This window comes from Coturnix japonica, chromosome Z, assembly GCF_001577835.2.
Source record: "Coturnix japonica isolate 7356 chromosome Z, Coturnix japonica 2.1, whole genome shotgun sequence".
Lineage (NCBI taxonomy): Eukaryota > Metazoa > Chordata > Aves > Galliformes > Phasianidae > Coturnix > Coturnix japonica.
Window position 1 is genome coordinate 701,944 of NC_029547.1, and position 17,342 is coordinate 719,285.

The following is a 17,342-nucleotide window of genomic DNA, read 5'->3' on the forward strand; positions in this document are numbered from 1 at the left end:
AAATCCAGGAGAATCTCATGCTGAGGGTAATGGCTGAATACTAGGTAGGGATGGCATCTTGAATGAAAACTCTGCAGGCTGTCTTGTATGTAATATCATACAGCTCATGCAGTTGGTTTTTAAGATGTATTATTAAGTTGCTCAGCAGCATTTAATAAACACAGAGTTTCACCTGGCACCAGGCCACGAGGGCATGAGAAGAGTCAGGAGCTTCCCACCTTGTTGGTCTAATGGTAGGAGGTCACCCAGGACAGCAGTTACTGCACAAGACAAACTGCAAAGGTTGTTCCAGTTAGGGCTGCTTGGCATCGAGGGGAATGGGAAAGAAAGGAAGTGTAAATCCTTGAGTAATTAGTGCTGTGGTTCTGTGGCTGCTATGTAGCTCTAAGCAGATCTGATTCATCACTGACAGAAGGAAAACATAAAACTTTTCATAAGTGGTTACCAGTGTTTTTTCCTACAAAATATCTCTGGCAGAGCTGTCTCAAACACTAAGCTCCAGCTATTGCAACAGTGTACTTCTACACAAACCTCTGTGCCGCAATAGGAGGATGATTCTCCTAAGCCTTTCTTAGGTTACAGTAGCAGATTGCTGAGGAGTTTCTGACTTTCTATATGGGTACTGTGAGAAGCTGCCCACCTATTCCTTGTGTCCAGCTGCTCACCTATTTCTTGTGTCCTGGACAGTAGATTCTAGATGGGATAGATTCTTTGGTTCCTTCTCAGAATCACTCAGTTTGAAATTTACCTCTAAATTTAATCTTCATTCTCATTTGTTTAAAACCCAGATTTGGAGTTGTGGTAATACATAACCCCTATCTGTGCAGACATCTCTGTCCTATTTAATTTTTAACTATTACAGAGTTTAAGTTATGGATGCCCAAAGAATCCACTCTGTCAATCAGTGTAAGCTGCTCTTTGTTAGTTCTGGTATTTAAGTTATTGTACTGCAGTTGGAAAAAAAAAAAAAAAAAAAAAAAAAGAAAATGCCTTGAGCAAACCACAGCAACACATAACTTCAGAAAATTATTAGTAAGTCAGTTTCAGTAGGGGACTGTTCTCTATCATAAGTACATTGCGTGCTACTAAAATGTGATGGGAATTTTATATACCATAAAAACAGAGAAACTTACAGATGCTTTTCAGGCTTAAGGATTCAGTGATTTTTTATTGCTTAAGACACTCCAGTGGCCAGATTATAGTCAATCTCTGAATGTCAGCTGGGAGACGTTATTACTCAATGAATATAAATGAGGCAGAGCTGTGGAACTGGGAAAAACTTGTGTTTATTTGTTAAAACTATTTTGTGTGTGTGTGTGTGCACTTGGATATTTACTTTAAAATCAGTAAAGTGAGAATATTTATGGTTAAATACTCATAAATATATATCTGCAGACTTTACTACCTGAAATAAAAAGTATGACCCAATTCTCCTGCTTAGGAAAGTTGGTGGAGCACCGTACCAGTACAGTACAGTCAGTGTGCTGATTTCCCACATCAGTTTCCTACCAACAACATAAAATATGTATTGTCCTTGAAGATCATCAATTTAGAGGCCTGATATGTTATTGCTTTTTGTATTTCCACTGGAATGTCTAAACCTTTCATTGCTTTACTTTCAAAAAGCAGAGCTCAGTTTATCTCCATACTGTTAATCCTCTGGATTAAATTCCCCTCCTTGGTATAAATTCAGAGTAAACCTATGTCGATTTGTTTATGGCTTCCAGCACCATAAATGGAGACAATTTTGTTCTTTGAATATAAACTGAAGTAAATCAAGCTGTTCTCTGCTCACAAAAGAGATGTGAGAAACTTTCTGGCTGAAAGAAACATTGCTTTGATAAGACCTGTGCGATAGCCAAAATATCAGATTTCCCTATCCAGCTGTCCAGAGTCCCATTAGTGCCTCTTACTATTATCAGTCTCACTCTATAATTAGAACAGCTTATGGTTTATTTGGGCCTTTTTCAAAACCAGATTTCCTTCCCAGACGTAGCTGTCATTCAGAAGTGCATGAATAGTATCTTTCAAAGTAATTTAAATTTGCATTATTTTGTGACAAACGGGAATGAAAACCATTCAAATCAGTAGAACAGCTCTTTCTATCAAATGATAAACACTTTACTTACCGTGGGTGAGACATTTTCAGATGGCATCTGATTTTGCTCAGACAAGCCCCAAGTCCTTTTCTGTTCCCAACGAGAGCCTTTATCTGCCTCTTCTGTATGACACAAACCAGCCTGCATTTGCAAGCTTTCCGTCTCCTCGCAGATTTGTGTTGAAAGGACACCTTCCTGACTTGGAAACAAAGCACTGGATTCAATTTCTGCTGCAGTCTGAAAAGACTGACCTATATTACTTACATATCTGCAAAGCTCTTTAGGATTCAACAACTTTAAAAGGTTTCTTCTTAGACTTTCTGTTAAGGTAGAGACAGCGTGCCTCGCATTTTCTTCCAGCAGATTTCTTTTCTCTTCTTCTGGTGTCAGTGAGCTTTCATCCACCAAATCCGCATCCACATTGCCTTCTGTCATTGTTTCTGAGGTCAAATTTGTCAAAGCAGCACCTGCATCACCAGCAGAGGAGTCCGCCATCGCATGTGCATTATCCCCATTCTGCGGTTTATCTGGTGAGAAATCTGCAGCTGACCGGACACTTCCATTACTATTTTCTTCCGTTTTAAGGTAGTCATTTTCAAGGGCTGCAGGTGCAACTGGCACTTTACAGTTCTCTTTGTCTTTCAAACCTGTAGTTTTCTCCCGGTGGTGTCCAACAGTTAGAGTCATCTCTGTCTGCAGAGTGGACTGGCTGTAAGTAGAGGGGTCTCTCCTTACATTTACTCCTTTGAATTTTGAGTGATGACCACAGAGGCCAATGGTGGTATCCATAGGCGTAGTGTTATCTGACACTTGAAGCAGGCACGGCATTTCACTGAGGAAGTAAGCACACCCATCACAATCCTTACTCAGCTTTAAATCATCTTCATCATCGCTTTCTAATAAGAACTGTAATTTCTTTTCCCAGATTTCATTGTCACGTACCGTCAGCACATCTGAACATTCTAAATACTCAAGGTCGTCATCACAAAAGTCATCGCTTACACTTGGATAGATTTCCACAATACTATCAGAATTTTCAGGATCATCTTTTACAAAATAATTGAGATTTACTATGGGACTGTCCCACTCACTCAGCAGGGCATTCCTGGGTTGAGATCTATCCAGCTCAATCTTTTCACATGCCTGGACGTCTGCCAGACAATGACCAGAAAGAAAGTCTTCCATGTGAAGGCAACAGTTGTCTGTACAATCAGTGAACGGATCTGTAGGGTGGGAATGCACCTGTCTGCTGCAATTTTTCTCAGCTTTTCCAGCAGTGGCACAGACCATACTGTTAAAATTAGTTAGGTCATCACCATTCTGTGATACATCCCTTACACAGCAAGTATTTTCCTCCGTTTTAAATACGTTTTTAATATCCATGTTGTCTTCCATGTTATGCAAGTGTTTGCAGGATTCCTCACATGTGAACAATACTTTTGAGCTTCTTGTGTAATGAAACACTAATTTTTGAAGAGCCAGAATTTGTTAAAATTAACATGGGGTCACCCTCGTAGGTGTAACACTTTGGTAGTGAAAAATGTTCCTTGTTCTGCTCATTTTAGCCTGAAGTTTCCCTCATAGTCATTTAGGTCAGCAAGCAATTATGATTTTTGTACATCATTCCCACTCAGCAAGAGTTGAACAGAAGGTCAGTCTAGCTGTCAAACAGTTCTGAGACACTGTCCAATAAAGTGAGGCATCTTGCTCTGTGCACCTGCAAATAAGAGAAATCTAAAGGTTAAAATTATTTTTAAAGTAAGTACACATATTTTCAAACAGACAGTAAACTGCCACAAGTATTTCCAGAAAAGGAGTCACCGTGATCTAATAACCAAGATAAACATTAACAGCAGTAACTATAATCCAGTTAGATGTGCAGAGCCACTTGCAGGGGAGATGCTGCAGCTGTCCAGAGTGATTTGTGCTAGGAAGCAAAATCCTTCAGCATGCCTGCACAAACACACAGCAGCAGAGAATAAGCTTTAGTGCATGTCATTTAGACATTTCTAAATGCTAACAGAAATATATAGACCAATGCAAATATTGACACAAGCACAGCTTCCACGGTACCAGGTAGCTGCTATTCTGATGGTCACACTGGCATCAGAGACATATGTGTATACATATATATATAAAGGAAGTAGGTAGGAAGGAAGTATCATTTAGAATGTGATTTAGTGAAGGGGCTCAGTAGGTCAGGTTGATGGTCAGGCTCGACGACTTTGAAGGTCTTTTCCAATCTGGATGATTCTATGGTTCTGAATTCTAAAATGTGTTTGTAGTGATACCTGTAAAAATCAGTCTGGTTCAGTTTTATTGGGCTACTTGTGCTAAGAGCAATCCCGTGGCTCTGAGTTTGCCATTAGTGTGGTGAGAGAGTAACGAAACGAGGCTGGCCAGCTCCAATTTCCTGATTAAATCTTACTTTCAGACAGTTGTGCAGTAGCAAAATGGTACGGCAAAACAGAACTTAGGTAAAAACAAGGTGAAATACACCAAATATCTTCCATCAACTAAATAACTAAATACAAAATAGTATGCAAGCATCTCTCTTTTCTTGTAAAAACAAACAAACCAACAAACAACATTTTATTTTTTAAAAGATTCTCAAATCATAAGATTTTAGATACTTCAAATGCTGGTGGAAGCATTCTGTGTAATTCTTCACTACAGTCTTTTCCACAGTGCAGGAGTTCTACCACCAGAGTAAACCATTTGATCTCAGGAAGGATGCCAAACTAAACATTCTGAAAGGTAATGTCCTGTTTGTGTTCACAGAACTGGCAGGACAGAAGGAACAGCAGGAAAACCCTCCCTGCCATTCCACTCATCTGACAACATGGCATAAAGACACCTCTGCTCAATCTCCCTTTCCTTCCCAGCTACTTCCACTGTGGCCTTTCCCTGCTGCCTCTCACAGCTGCAAGGTGCCACAACTCATTGCACACACTCATCAAAGTCAGTAAGAAAATACGAGGGGAGCTAATGGCCAAAGAGCAAGGTGCTCACGAGGCTTGCTTGGAATCTGTCTCCCATAAACAGCATAGTCTGGCTGGGTATATTTTCATTTCTTTCAAGGAAACCCTGCCAAGGACACCTTTTCCAGAGAGCTCCTAGAAGGGAAAAAGCAGGATGAGAAGAAGGTTAAAGGGAATGATATGGGATATTGTCCTCTGAGGGGAAAGGAGAGGGAGAGGTAGGGGTGGGGGATGGGGAGGAGAAGCCACACAGCTGGTTCTGCTGATCCCCATGGAGGCATGGGGCAGGCAGCTGAGGTTGAGTCCTCTCAGCATGCCGCCTTGGAGCCCAAGAAGTAATCTGGTTCAAGATCCATTGCAACAGGGGCTTCCCTGCCTCACATGGCAAGAAGAAAACAATTCATGTGTATTGTGGTGGTTTTAAATAATGTGGGCATATGATGACTGGGCTCTGGGACAAGACTCTACACTTGCTCCATGCCAGTGTTTGATCATCAGTCTATGCACCATGTGCAACCAGAGGCTGGAGAAAAAAAGGCATTGGATCACATTATCTTCAACCTTTCAGATCCCCGATTGCACTTTGCTTTCTATTTCTACTCTGAGAAATACAGATATTTAACAGGAAAAGAGGAGCAGTAGAGATTTATCTTTCCATCATCTGCTTGATTACAGGGCCATGAACTAACCCCAGCACTCATGCATCGCCTCTTAAATATGCATTTGCCTAATGTTCCCTGTTGCATTCTTTCAAATCTGCTTTCATTTTTTTGCTTTTCTGAAGACCAGATGCCCCTTTCCACTTTTTTTTTCTTTTTCTTTTTTTCTTTTTGAGGGTATAAATTATTTTAGAAGTAATTTTCCCAGATGAAAAGAGCCTTGGCAACGATTTTTAATGCAGATTGACTCATGAATACTTTTTACCAAAGCAATTGTACTACACAGTTATCATTATCTTAGTTCAGCTGCATTTTGACATTAAGGGGAAAAAAAAGCTGTCAGATTTATTGATATGAAAATTATATTAGATTGCTGTGCATTTTGTCAGATCCAACAAGGGAAATTAAGGGAAAACAATGCTCCATGAGGAAAATGACCATAAATTATGCTTTTCCACCAAAGATGAAAACATTATTTATTTTTCTTTTTTTTAATTTGGAGAGAAAATAGTATTAGATATAACTCTAATTTCAATTATTGAATTTAGACAGAAAGTGTAAAAAGAACTGTTAGTACGATACTCTCTCTGCTCTTCAAGAAAACATGTCACAGAAAAGACAAAACAGAATTCACCAAGGAAAGACAAACTGGAGATCATAACAGTTTACCATCAGCAAATGGCTAATGACCTGCAAATGAACTCAAATCCTCATAAATCAGGCTTTGAATCTTTGGTGGAAAGACAAGATAGTACTTAAGGCACAAGGGTGCTCTAGTTGCATGATTCAGGTCTTGTTCTGGACAGCAATGACACTATGCACAATTAGGTACATGGTAATGAGAGGAAGACAGAGAAGCAGTGCTGTGGGGATGTAATTAAGGTTTGAAGAGCAAATGGAAAGAAGGCTCTTGTTTTGGTTCTCTAATGAGTTGTCATTGCATTTCCACCTGTTGTAGAGAAAAGGAGAGGTTATACCTGGACAAGCTGTCTTTCCCTTCCCCCTTCCTCCACCCATCAAGCAGATTTATCTCCTCTGCATACAGATCATGCCTTACACAGTGCTTTACAACCACCTGCAATCTCCACAGAAATGAAGCACACAGGAGGGAACCCAGCATAGGGCAGTTGTCTCTGTGTGGCAACCTGGAGATCCTAGGGCCAAGCTGCTGGGCATGTTTCTTTCTGCATCTCAGCAGGGATGCTACTGAGCTTACTGCCCTAGGAACCAGCGTAAGGAAATGCAAGCACCAACATGGAAATGGCACCTCGGGAACTGCAACCTGCGGCTGGACAGGACTCAGGGCAAACAGGGCTGACAGAAACCTGTAAGATGGCAGTAACAGGCCATAAAAATAAAGTAACTCATTAAGCAAAAGAATGACTGGTAATAAGTACAAAAGCAAGTAAAACATGTAGTCAACATTTCTCCAAGGAAAACATAATAAAACAAAATAAATTATTCACACACACACACAAAATAAAGCTTTTTTCATTTAAAATTGATACCTTGTTACAATTCCATACTGTTTTTTAAAAACTTACTTACTTACTTATTTGGTTTGAAATTCCAATTTTAAATTTTAAAAAATGATTTTTTTCCCATCTAATTTTCATGTAGATATAGACTTTCTTTTCCAATTTGAACCTTGTTTTGAAATTTTTTTTTTTTTTAGTTTTAAATATTTGATTATTTATTCCAGTTGAGACAAAGATACCTTTTTTGGAAAATTACCCTTTAATATGAGAAGAACGATGTCTTAACTGCCCTTTATTTTTAATATCAGCCATTTTGCAGATGGTCTTGGACACAAAATTGCCCCTAATTGTTTCCTAAGGGACTGTCGGCTTAGCTCAAGTGTAAGCAAAGTTGTTTCAAGCAACAAGAGTATACAAACCTTGGTTAAATAGTGGAAGTTAATTTTCCTCTCCTGCATTACAGTCTTTTCCTACTTTACTTCATTACTAGCAAAAGTGATTTCATCCTTTCAAAGTAGTTTTAATTCACAGGGGTATTTCTACAAAAAAACATCTCGTGTTTTATAAATTTAGGAGAGAATTTGATTCTTCCTTTTTGTTGCTTCTGGAGTCAATGAAAAAAATCTCCCTCTGATATCTCCCTGAAGTTTTTCCCCTTGTTTTCTACCTTTCTTCATGTAATCTGATCTCAGCAACTGCCCACACTTACTCCATCCTATCACTCAGGGGCACCTGCCCATGCCCACAGATTGCCTCCTGTCTTATCTCAGGACACCAGTCCTTGTGCCAGGGACCATTCTGCATATGCACAATGGACACCTGGTCCATTTCTGTATCTCACACAGCACCACAGTTCAATGACTGATGCAAACACACTCTGACAACAAGGGCATTGCCTAGGGACATCAATACCTCCACACGAGTACAGCTGCATGCACCCTACAGATCCCCAGCCTCACGCCCACCCAGCACAAAGGGCTGGGAAAGAAGAACCTATCCCAGCCCACGCAGGGTTATCTTAACTCAACATATGGAAGGAATAGAACTGACAACCCTCAATTGTCTCACATTAAGAAATACTCTTCCCCCAGCTGGTATTTTGGCTTTCATATTCCAAGTTGACACGGGGTCTGGGATACCTGATAATTCAAGAAACGCGGTTAGCTAAATAAATAATGAGTGCTTGTCCTTAGACCGTATCTTTAGTATATTAGCTGCCATTCTCAATGCTTGCTGGGCTTCACAGCACCTGGTGAACCCCTTTCACTTAACTGGTCAGGGATTAAATCTGATTGCATTTCTGTGCACAAGCCTACAAATGTAGTACATGTAGTCCACACCATGCTTGTAGGTTTTTATTGCACACTGTCATGACTAATATGAGATTTGCAGTTGAATCATTATTTCCTACTGATTTTTTGGTCTGTACTCCTTAACTCGCTTTGTTAATCAAGAATCCCATGATGTATTTTTGAAGGCTCTGTGCATCAGCAAGAGTATGAAAATCTCAGTTTTCAGTTTCCAGAAAAATAAAACATTAAACCACTGGCCAACACAGAGGAGAAATCTTGAAATGATGAAAAGTAAAAGTGCTGAAATCAAAAGGAAACTAGAGGTGTATTCATGCCTATTTTTGTAAAGCGCATGCTTTTCAAGCCACAGCCCATGAATGTCCCGAGTCCTGATGAGGTACTTGAGCACAGCTTGATGACAGGTGAAGTGGAAACTCTCTCAGACACATCAGTTTTAGTCCAGCAATTCAGGCAGTGCAGTTCAGAACAGATTTGTGCTCTTCAAGACTTCCTGTGCTGATTTCAAGGAAGGAATTCTGCATAGCTTTTCTCAGTAAATCTCTGAAATTTCCAGGTTCTCACTTCTTTTTCCCACTGTGTTGCTACCCTTTCTTATTCTGTTCTGTGTTAAAACAGATTCCTGGCAAGCAGATGATGAGGAGATTTGACATGCAGATACACTTCCTAGGCAATGCAATTAGTAATTGAGATGCAGCATCACAGCTGAGTACAGGGGGATAGACACTATTCTACTCCTGCTGGTAACACTACTTCTGATGAGTGAATGTTAATTCTACACAACTTCATAGATGAATTCTGAGGTCCATATATGAAATGTAAGACTGAAATAATTACAGAATTCCAGTCAAAACGTGTTGGGTATGACTTTCAGCATCATTATTTCTCTTAATGTTACAAAAACTAACTTAAATCAGATAGATCTGATGAAAGAGGTACATTTCACAGTCAGGGCTGACAGAAGATGTGGGGAGCAGAGGGAGCTTCCTCCTTACCAGGACTGAGATCTTTGTTGATTTTTTGTTTTGTTTGGCTTTTTTGGTAGGCTGAATGTCATCACTGACTGGAAAATGAATCTACATTATCCTGAATGAGCATAAGGACAGTCTTGAATATACAAGAAGCATAATCTTTCTCCTGTTTACATACCAGGATGTGAGAAAGATGTCAATACATGCTTGCCTACTCTGTTAACACTTCTCTATCAGACAGATCATGTTTAGAAAGTCAGTAACTCATCTGCCTCACTGTTCATCTGGAGATGCTTGGGCTGAAAGAACAAATTCCCCAAATGCCAGCAGTTTTCTAATATTACCTCCACTCTAGAGGCTGAAGTCTGGGATCTGAAAAACAATCCCCAAGACCATTCAGTGAAACATTGTGCACCACCAGCTCCCTCTCCATACTATACATACATATACATCCATCCCTTTTTAAAGATGTTCTTTTGACAGGTAGCTTATCACAAAGAAACCTGGCTGGTAGAATCTGACTTCATGGAAGATAAATGTGAAAAAATTTCAAAAAATCCCATTAATAACCACAAAAACCTTCCTTTATCATGACTAGAAGTGGTCATATACTATATAGATCCAATCAGTAATCTAGTTGGTGAGGACAGTAGGATCTTATAAAAGAAGAAAGGAGGACACAGCATCCGGCCTGCTTGGCTCAGGCACAGAACAAGCATGTGGGACATAAAGGAGTTCTGTCCCAGCCTGGCTGTGCTCTTAGTCTGTGTGCAATACTATGGAAAGCAAAGGTACTTTCATCTAGACACAAACAGGAAAGTTTGGGGTGAGGAAATGGCCACAAGAAGGTTTTTTTGTGTAGTTATTTATTCCTATGGTAATCAGGGAATCGGGACTTTACACATATTTTTGTAAACAAATTGGATTGAACTGTATTAAGAATAAGCATGAAAAGCCATATATCACTCTCACAGTGATTCTTAGAATGCAAATGTGAAAAATGAAGGAATAACATAAACAGTTACCGTAGTATCTTACAGTATAGCAAATAAATCGCAGTAGCAAAAGCAACATAAAATGAGACGTCACTGTTTACAAAGCTTTCACTTTTATGACCATGACTCTTGGGTTGATTGCTATTTTATCACTGTGACTCTTGGTTTGCAGAGATAGAAAGACAGCACATGCCAAGTCTAACAAATCACCTTACATGTCCTTTCCACAATCATGGCACTGTACAAACAGCACCCAAGCTGCTGTCCAGGCATTTCTGAAATCCAAGTCATTTGCTCAAATGCAGACATGTTTCAAGGTTAATGCCCCTCACTACAAGAAAGACATTCAGGTCCGGGACTGTTTCCAGAGAAGGGAAACGATGCTGTGAAGGGTCTGGAGCACAAGTATTGTGAGGAAACTGGGATAGTTTAATCTGAAGAAGAAGAGGCTCAAGGGAGATCTCATCACTCTCTACAACTACCTGAAAGGAGGCTGTAGTGAGGCAGGGGTTGGCCTCTTCTCCCATGTAACCAGCAATAGAACAAGAGGGAATGGCTTCACGTTGTGTCAAGAGAGATTCAGGTAGGACCTTAGGAGAAATTTCTTCTCTGAAAGAGTGGTCAGGCAGTGGCACAGGCTGCCCAGGGAGGTGGTGAGGTCACCATTCCTGGAGGTGTTCAAGGAACATTCAGATGTTGTACTGAGGAACATGGTTTAGTGGGAAATATTGGTGGTAGGTGGGTGGTTGGACTGGATGATTTTGGAGGTCTTTTCCAACCTTGGTGATTCTATGATTCTATGAGAATTCACTCTACGTTCTCCCTGGAAAAGTTTATTAAAGGTCTTAACTTGTCTGTATGCAGTTTGCACAGCTACAATGCTCCTCTAACACCCAAAATTCCATCCATGCCTGTTCCCAGACTGACAAATCTTTTGCATGCAGGAACACATGCAGCTTTTCTCTTCCCCATCCAGGCTGTCTCCAACAGAGGTTTTTTACCTCGTAGCAAATTCCCTAAATTTAGGCATATTTTCTCCTCACAAACAAAAGGAAACACAACACCAATTTTCCTGCTGAAGAAAAGATTTACATTAGAAACAGGCATTACATTCCAATTTAGCATTATTTTTTTCTCATTTGACGGTATATATTTTCTGTGGGGAAATTCACAAAAAATAATTTCTTATTTATTGAAGCTTCCTTTTCCAAAAAGCTTGCCATGCATGTTTTTCACTATTCACGAGCTTACTCTCAAGTTCTTTTTAAAAACTTTTCATGTAGCATAAATCAAACCTTTCACTTAATTTTTTCTCTTAAGCTTCACCAATGTCAGCATGTTTCTGAGTCATTTTTCAGTGCAACCATCAGTGCTGATGGAGTCAAACCCACATGAAATTCCTGATCCGCTTTCCCCTTCCCCCAGGTGACAGCAGCTTTCCAAAGTGATTTGGCTACACAGCTATAAAAACACTTTCCAAAAAAAGTTGTTCCTTTCTAATAATGCTGTGGTTGTGACCACATTCTTCAATGTTGCCATATTTCATAAGTTAAAATTTCCAAGACGACAAAAACCGCAATTCTGAAGTGTAATTATAACTTGGCATATTAGTAAGCATTTAAAGAGCTGTTTGCTCACTGCTGAGTCTAATATTCAATGGAGCAATAGTGAGAACCATGCACAAAACGGTTTACAATGACTGTGTTCCCTGTGTGTTTCTGTATCTCATATTACTGAAATTCTGACTCAATTCTGCCTGGAATCTCTAACGCTGAAATATAAATAACAACTATAATCATATTATCCTTTGAAAAATACATCAAGACACCGTGATTAAATCAAATATTTAGAGCAGCACGCCTGTCAAAACACCTACAGTGTCAGAAATCAGACTAGCAAAATACCGTACAACCTGAACCAATTATTGCATCTCCATTGTATTAACAAGCTCTGGATGAGAAAAAAAAACATCAATGAACTTTTGGCTGTTTAGAAACCAGGCATCTGCAAAATGTGCCCTTGGCAAATACACTGAGATACAGCACACTTCTTTACCTTCTGACATCAGAGATGTGTTGAAAACTTCTTACAGTAGTGCACTACCTGTTATAAACAGCACCATAGTATAGAGAAAACACCACAGCTATAATTCCTTGGCAAGAAGAACAAGCAACTACTCTGCGTATACCTAACGAAGAGCTTAATATAGAGTAATTAAAAAAAGCAATCACAGCACAGCTCTTAACACTGATCTGTCTTAATCTATTTTTAACGTTTGTCAAGCATCTGACACTGTCAGCATGAGCAATTTGTGCATGCAACTGAGAGACCAGATTTTTTCGAGGAAAGGAGGAAATTCTTAACTAAGGAGCAGCAGGCCATGCAGTGTGGATTGAGAAAGAATAAAATGCCTATTTGTGGACACCCGGCACCACTTACACATTCCTCAGAGAAGGAAGTTGCCTCATATAAGGCTTTTGCAATTCTGTTTCCCTTGCTGAAACTTAATGGAAATATCACCAGAGTGTAATTTTAGAAACCTTTAGTAGAAACTTACATGCAACTTGTTATCAAACGTTATCAAAGCCAAGTGCTGCAAAACAAACCAACCAACTCAGCTCATACTAAATCACTGTATTTGTGTAGAGTATTAGGAATAAGGTAACTTGCTCTTCACTCATTTATACTTTATAATCAGTTTTCTATTTTCTGCAATAATTTTTCTATTTGCACACAGTGGAAATAAGTTACCGAGTCATCCTAAAACTACAAGCAATTTGACCTCTCAAGCCACAAACATGCACTTACCCTTGTGTGCTCTCTTTGGGTCTTAGCAGCCGACCAGGTCTGCAGTTTGACTCTGCGCTACAAGGCAAAAGACACGCAGTTCAAGCATTTTGTTTCCGAGCTGAGAAGCTAGACGAAAGCTTCAGTGTTGCTTTGCTAGCGTGACCTTAGCATAGTGAGTCTGGTCACTGCAGTTTGTCTTTTAGGAGAGACTATTTCATTACACATAGCAGATGGCTCTTCCTGGGAAAACCTCTGCCAGAGGCAGAGCTCGAGCTGGCAGCCAGGAGGGCAGATCCTGCTTCACAGAGGGCGACCAGCATTTCCTCGTGGCCCTGGGAGAGAGGAAGTGTTGGCCTTAGGTTTTCATAATAAGGCTCTGGGCTCACTTTTAAAGCACATGCCCCAGAGTATTTAACTTCTTTGCTAGGCATGGCTGAAAGTTCTGACTTGTTTCAAGCTGAGCAAGCAAATATTCTGCAAAATGCTGAGAAAATATGAACAGCTCTCCCCAGCAGATAGGCTGAGGGAGCCAGAGTGAACAACAAACTTTTAAAATTAATACACACACACACACAAAAATCACCCAACAATTCACAACTCTCAAAGGCAGTGATTATCCAGCGCGTACCTAAATGAACTGTGAAGTGAAAAAGGTGATGCCACATGAAGAACACATGAGGATCTGGGCTCAAGACCACCAGTTCAGTGCCATGTTCTTTCCTGATGGTTTGAAGGAAGAATAGCAGAAATGCTGACTGCTGAACACAACTGCTGAACACTTCTCAGTCCCAGTGCTCTCCAGACTGGGGGTGATGGCCAGAAAATTATTCAGCAAAATCTGGAGCACGTACAGCCACCCTCCTCTGGAGAGCAGCAGGGATATCTGTGATTTATTTCATGGTCCAATAGTCAAAATAATCCCCAAGGAAATGAGCAACCAGGATTTGGGACCAGCTGAGGAAACTGAATTGTTTGTCACTGTGTGGAGATGCACAGCAAGGACAGCATGCAGCCTAGTGTGGATGTGGACACACACACGTCATCAGGGAGCCAAATTCACCATCCTACCTGTATCCGTGTAGGATACACATTGTTTTTTGCATCTAACTTGGGAGAAATGTGTGGTTAACTCTACACAACATCACCACTCAGTGCCATGTCTGCTGTCACCTGCTCTGCAGTGTGTTCTGGCTTAGGCTGGGCAGCAGGCACAGCAAGCTCATGGGCTGCTCCCAGCGCTGTGGCTGGGTGCCACATGGGCACATACTGCAGGAATAGGGACAGTTGTATTTGAATCATAGCATGGCTTGGGTTGAAAGGACCCTCAAAACCCACCTAGTTCCAAGCCCTGACATACCAAGCACTGGATCAGACTGCCTGGCTGTGACCACCACCAGGGATGGGACACCCACAGCCCCTCTGGGCAACAGCTCCAGGGCCTCTCTGTGAACAACTTCAAATCCAAATCTCCCCTCCTTCAGTTTAGAACCATTGCCTGTTGTCCTCTCACAATCCACCCGTGTGAAAAGCTGCTTTCTCTCCTGCTTATAGCCTACTACAAGGTACTACAAGGCCAGGTCTCCCCACAGCCTTCTCTTTGCCGTGCTGAGCCGCCTGCTCCCTCAGCCTGTCTCTGTGGAGCAGCTCCAGCACTCTGCACTTCTGGACCCTCCTAACCACAAAGCCACGCTTAACCACTGCCTGAAACATCATCTCCACAGAACTTTCAGTCCACTTTGTGCAACGCGAAGCGATGCGGGCTCCCCTCAGTCCACACGGCCGCAGACAGCTCCCCCGGGCACCGCGACCCGAACTCGCCCCGTGCCGCCCCTCAGCTCCATCACCGCCCATAGCCCCGCAGCTCACGCCGTGCCCCCCACACCCGGTGCGGCTGCGCCGGCCGCGTCCTTCCGGGAGGGAGCGCCGCCCCGGGCGGGCTGAGGCCGGCGGCAGCGCTGCGATGTCGGAGCTGCCCCGCAGCCCGCCGGGCTCCCTGCCCCTCAGCCGCCTGGCGGAGCCGCTGCTGAGGAGGCTGAGCGAGCTGCTGGACCGCGCGGCGCCCGGCAAGGGATGGAGGGAGCTGGCACAGCGTGCGGGGAGCCGCGGCCGGGTCCGGCTGAGGTGAGGGGGGTGAGGGAGGTGAGGGGCGGCGGGGAGCTCCGGAGCGGAGGGGTGAGGGTGAAGGTGAGGGTGAGGCCAGGCCTCGCGGCTGGTGCTGCTTCGGGGCCGCGAGGAGGCGAACAGCCGTGCGGCCGGTCCTGCTGGGCCCACCCGGAGTGCGGCCCCGCTGCTCGGCCTGCTGAGAGCGGCACGGGAGCACCGGGTGGCCTTCCGTGTGCCGGTCCCGTGTTCGGTAGGGTCAGCACAGTCGTGTTCTAAAGCTTCTCCTTCCTCGGCTGCTTTCTGTGCATCGCATCCTGCTCACGTTGCTTTCTGTGCCTTCTCCAGGTCTTGCCTAGGGAGTGTTGTCCGAAAGGAAAGGTAGGGCTGGGTGGGCACACCCCCTCTCTGATGGCAGTGTTCGTTCAGGTGGGGAAGCAGAGCCTGAAGTCCGGTGTGGCTCCTTTGTAGGGCCGTGGCTGTAATTCTTCGCCTGTGTTATATACTAATGTACAGTGATGTGTTTGTGATACGTGTAAGCATCTTGCCTGCAGCTTTCTGTGGCACTGTGAATTTATAAATGAAGCACTGATGGATCCACAGCTCTCCCCATGCCCTTGTTGTCTGTGTTACTTTAATCTGTTGTGATTGAAAGCATATGAAACCTTAAAACTGAAGCTTCAAAGTGTGAGAGTTTATACCGGAGGATAAATTGTAGAATACCAGAATGGCCTGGTTAGCAAAGAACCACAGTGACCATCCAGTTTCAATCCCCTGCTATGTGTAGGGTCTCCAACCAGCAGACCAGGCTGCCCAAAGCCACATCCAGCCTGGCCTTGAATGCCTGCGGGGATGGGGCATCCACAGCCTCCTTGGGCAGCCTGGAAATGCACAGGAACTGTTAGGAGGCTGCAGTAGCCACTGATCTAACAGTTGCTTTGGGTATCTCAGCCTTCCTGGGTGTTCCTGTAAGATTCTGACTCAGTCCTTAATGCTCCTGAACCAGGCAGGTGAAAATGAGAGCTGCTACACTTGTTTTTCTATTCAGACTTTGAAATGTGAAAACTAGATTTCTCAGTATGTTTGGTAGGAATTGTTAGGTCCAAGCATCTCCTATTTCTATAGCTTGCAGCTCATTAATACTAATTTCTGTCTGTGGAAATGCTGCTTCATAATGTCTGGACTCCTGAGGAAGGAGGAAATACTGTAAGCACGTTCAAATCAGCTAAAATAACCCCTTCTCTCTAAATTTTCTTTTTTAATCTTTCTAACACAGCTCCATTCTTCATAAAGAACATTGAGAAGTTCTATGCCGTGTCTTCTGCCTTTTTATTTTGCAGCCCCCTGGATTTAGAACAATGTTCCCTCAAAGTGCTGGAGCCAGAAGGAAGCCCAAGCTGGAGCCTCTTGAAGCTGCTAGGTGACAGGGGCTGCACAGTAGTGGAGCTGGTGGAGTTCTTGCAGTCCATGGAGCACACAGAGGCTCTCCAGTGTCTCAGCTATTCAGGTCAGCTCTGGTTTGTTCTTCCACTGCAGCCATGTGTTTTGCTCTAGAAATACTGAAGCGTTGTTAGCACTTGAATTCTAGTAATTGGTATTTGTTTATATGATTCTGAGATTAAAAGTAGGTCAAGTAGATAAGCAGGCTTAATGTAGTATTGTTGTAGGCTTGGACTTGGCTGCATGGACATGACAGGTGCTGTCGTTCTGTCTGCTGACTGTGTTCTGTATTCAGCTCTGCCTTTGGGAGATGTTAATAGAACAGAAGTAGCTGGGTTAGAAAGACCAGTAGCTTTGCCAGCCATTTGTTCAGGCTACAGGTTTTGTGAACTGCATTTCATAGCTTACCCTAATTGAAAGGGAAGGGTTCAATTAGCACCAGTTCTAGTGCACCTTGAATTCATGCCAGCTTCTTAATTGGACAGCAAAACAAACAAAGTAGCAAAGAACTGGATTATT

At 42.5% G+C, this 17,342-nt stretch overlaps 2 protein-coding genes across 8 annotated transcripts in view; one reads left to right on the plus strand and one right to left on the minus strand.

Moving 5' to 3' along the window:
• Positions 1–13,942, minus strand: part of ALPK2 (alpha kinase 2) — a 37,172-nt gene extending 23,230 nt beyond the window's left edge. Inside the window, exons 1-2 of the mRNA XM_015848180.2 lie at positions 13,302–13,942; positions 2,130–3,816 (exon numbers count right to left, since the gene is read on the minus strand). Of these exons, the coding sequence (XP_015703666.1) occupies positions 2,130–3,494 (1,365 nt within the window). The 5' untranslated portion in view covers positions 3,495–3,816; positions 13,302–13,942. The remainder of the gene's footprint in view (positions 1–2,129; positions 3,817–13,301) is intronic.
• Positions 13,943–15,187: 1,245 nt separating this feature from the next.
• MALT1 (MALT1 paracaspase) overlaps positions 15,188–17,342 on the plus strand; it is a 28,380-nt gene continuing 26,225 nt past the window's right edge. For 5 of the 7 annotated variants that reach the window (XM_015848182.2, XM_015848183.2, XM_015848184.2 and 2 more), the window contains exons 1-2: positions 15,188–15,404; positions 16,724–16,890. In XM_015848182.2, the coding sequence (XP_015703668.2) occupies positions 15,244–15,404; positions 16,724–16,890 (328 nt within the window). In that variant the 5' untranslated portion in view covers positions 15,188–15,243. Of the gene's footprint in view, positions 15,405–16,472; positions 16,590–16,723; positions 16,891–17,342 lie in introns of those variants that run through there. The other 2 variants (XM_015848187.2, XM_015848188.2) reach the window with 2 other exon arrangements.